This window comes from Eimeria mitis, genomic scaffold (assembly GCF_000499745.2).
Source record: "Eimeria mitis Houghton genomic scaffold, Emh_scaff5891, whole genome shotgun sequence".
Lineage (NCBI taxonomy): Eukaryota > Apicomplexa > Conoidasida > Eucoccidiorida > Eimeriidae > Eimeria > Eimeria mitis.
In genome coordinates this window covers 1322-2987 of record NW_013574129.1, presented here as the reverse complement: position 1 = coordinate 2987, position 1666 = coordinate 1322, and the positions used below count along the sequence as shown (strand labels likewise).

General features: G+C 53.2%; 1 protein-coding gene across 1 annotated transcript in view; it reads right to left on the bottom strand.

Annotated features, from left to right (window-relative positions):
- Window positions 1-462: 462 nt before the first annotated feature.
- Window positions 463-1666, bottom strand: part of EMH_0084740 (uncharacterized protein) — a gene marked incomplete at both ends in the record, with an annotated part of 1831 nt that continues 627 nt past the window's right edge. Inside the window, 3 exons of the mRNA XM_013500806.1 lie at window positions 463-993; window positions 1174-1551; window positions 1653-1666. Of these exons, the coding sequence (XP_013356260.1) occupies window positions 463-993; window positions 1174-1551; window positions 1653-1666 (923 nt within the window). The remainder of the gene's footprint in view (window positions 994-1173; window positions 1552-1652) is intronic.

The window sequence follows — 1666 nt, the reverse complement described above, 5'->3', positions numbered from 1 at the left end:
ATTTATATTTATATTTATATTTATATTTATATTTATATTTATATTTATATTTATATTTATAAATATAAATTAATATATTTTTGTTTAGTTAAATAAACAATCTTACAAACCTCCCTTAGGGTTTAGGGTTTAGGGTTTAGGGTTTAGGGTTTAGGGTTTAGGGTTTAGGCGTCTGCGGGCTGCCGATACACCTGAACGTTATAAGCTACCCACAGCCTTCAGCTGCAGCAGCAGCAGCAGCTATAGCAGCAGCAGCAGCAGCCACAGCAGCCGCAGCAGCACTAGCAGCAGCGCCAGCAGCAGCAACAGCAGCAGAGGCAGCTAGGTCGTGCATAAGCACTGGGTTTGCTGCTGCAGCAGCAGCAGCAGCAGCTGCTGCTGCTGCTGCTGTTGCTGACAGCAGCAGCAATATAATTTGTTTCTATTTAAGTATATTAATGTAAATATTTAATTTTCCGTTTATTATAAATAAATAAAGGCAGAGCAAACTGTCTCCCCCGTGAACTCTGCTGCTGCTGCTGCTGTTGCTGCTGCTGTTGCTGCTGCTGTTGCTGCTGCTGTTGCTGCTGCGGCTGCCAGTGCAGCAGCGGACTCTGCGGTGCCTGCTGCAGCGGTTGCTGGCGCAGCAGCTTCTGCTGAAGCTGCTGTTGCTGCAGTTGCGTCTGCTGCTCTGTGAGTTGCTGCAGCTGTCGGCGTTGCTGCTGCTGCTGCTGCTGCTGCTGCAGCAGCAGCAGCAGGAGAGCAGGAGAAACAAACCCGTTTGCTGCTGTGGGGTTTTATAACAACAAATGAGAGAAAAGAAAAAATAATAAAATAGGTGCTGCGTGATGTTCTTCTTGGGTTTGCTTCTGCTGCAGCTGATGATGCTGTTGCTGCTGCTGCCCCTGCTACAGCTGCTGCTGTTGCCGCAGCAGCAGGAGCAGCAGCGGCAGCTGCTGTTGCTGCTGCTGCTTTCCTTGCTCGTGAGTGAGAAAGGGGAATAGCGTCTTGCTGCTGAGCACGCAGCAGCAGAGCTGCTGCTGTTGCTGCTGCTGCTGCTGTTGCTGCTGTTGCTGCTGTTGCGGTTGCTGTTGCTTTTGCTGTCAATGCTGCTGCTGTTGCTGTTGCTGCTGCCGCTGCTGTTGCTGCTCCTGCACTGGCTGCTGCTGCAACCGCCTAGGCTCTAGGGCGCACATGAAGCTGCTGCTGCTGTAGGGGCCCCCTTCTGCGCCGTTGCTGCAGCACCAACACTTCTCGCTGCTGCTGCTGCTGCTGCTGCTGCTGCTGCTGCTGCTGCTGGGGATGATGGTGCTGCTGTTGCACGAACACGTTTTGCTGGTACTGTTGCTGCAGTAGCTGCTGCTGGTGTTCCTGCTGCAGCAGCAGCAACTGCTGGTGCTGCGCTAGCTGCTGATGGTATTCCTGCTGTAGTAGCAGCAGCTGCTGCTGCTGCAGTAGCTGCTGCTGATACTCCTGCTGCAGCAGCTGCTGCTGGTACTCCTGCCGCAGTAGCTGCTGCTGGTACTCCTGCTGCAGTAGCTGCTGCTGGTGCTGCTGCTGCACTATCTGCTCCTGGTGATGCTGCTGCAGTAGCTGCTGCTCCTGCTGCTCCTGCTGCTGCTGCTGCTGCTGCTGCTGCTGCTGGCTTTGCTGCCTTCTGTTTGTGTGCCCACCCCCGAGGTCATCT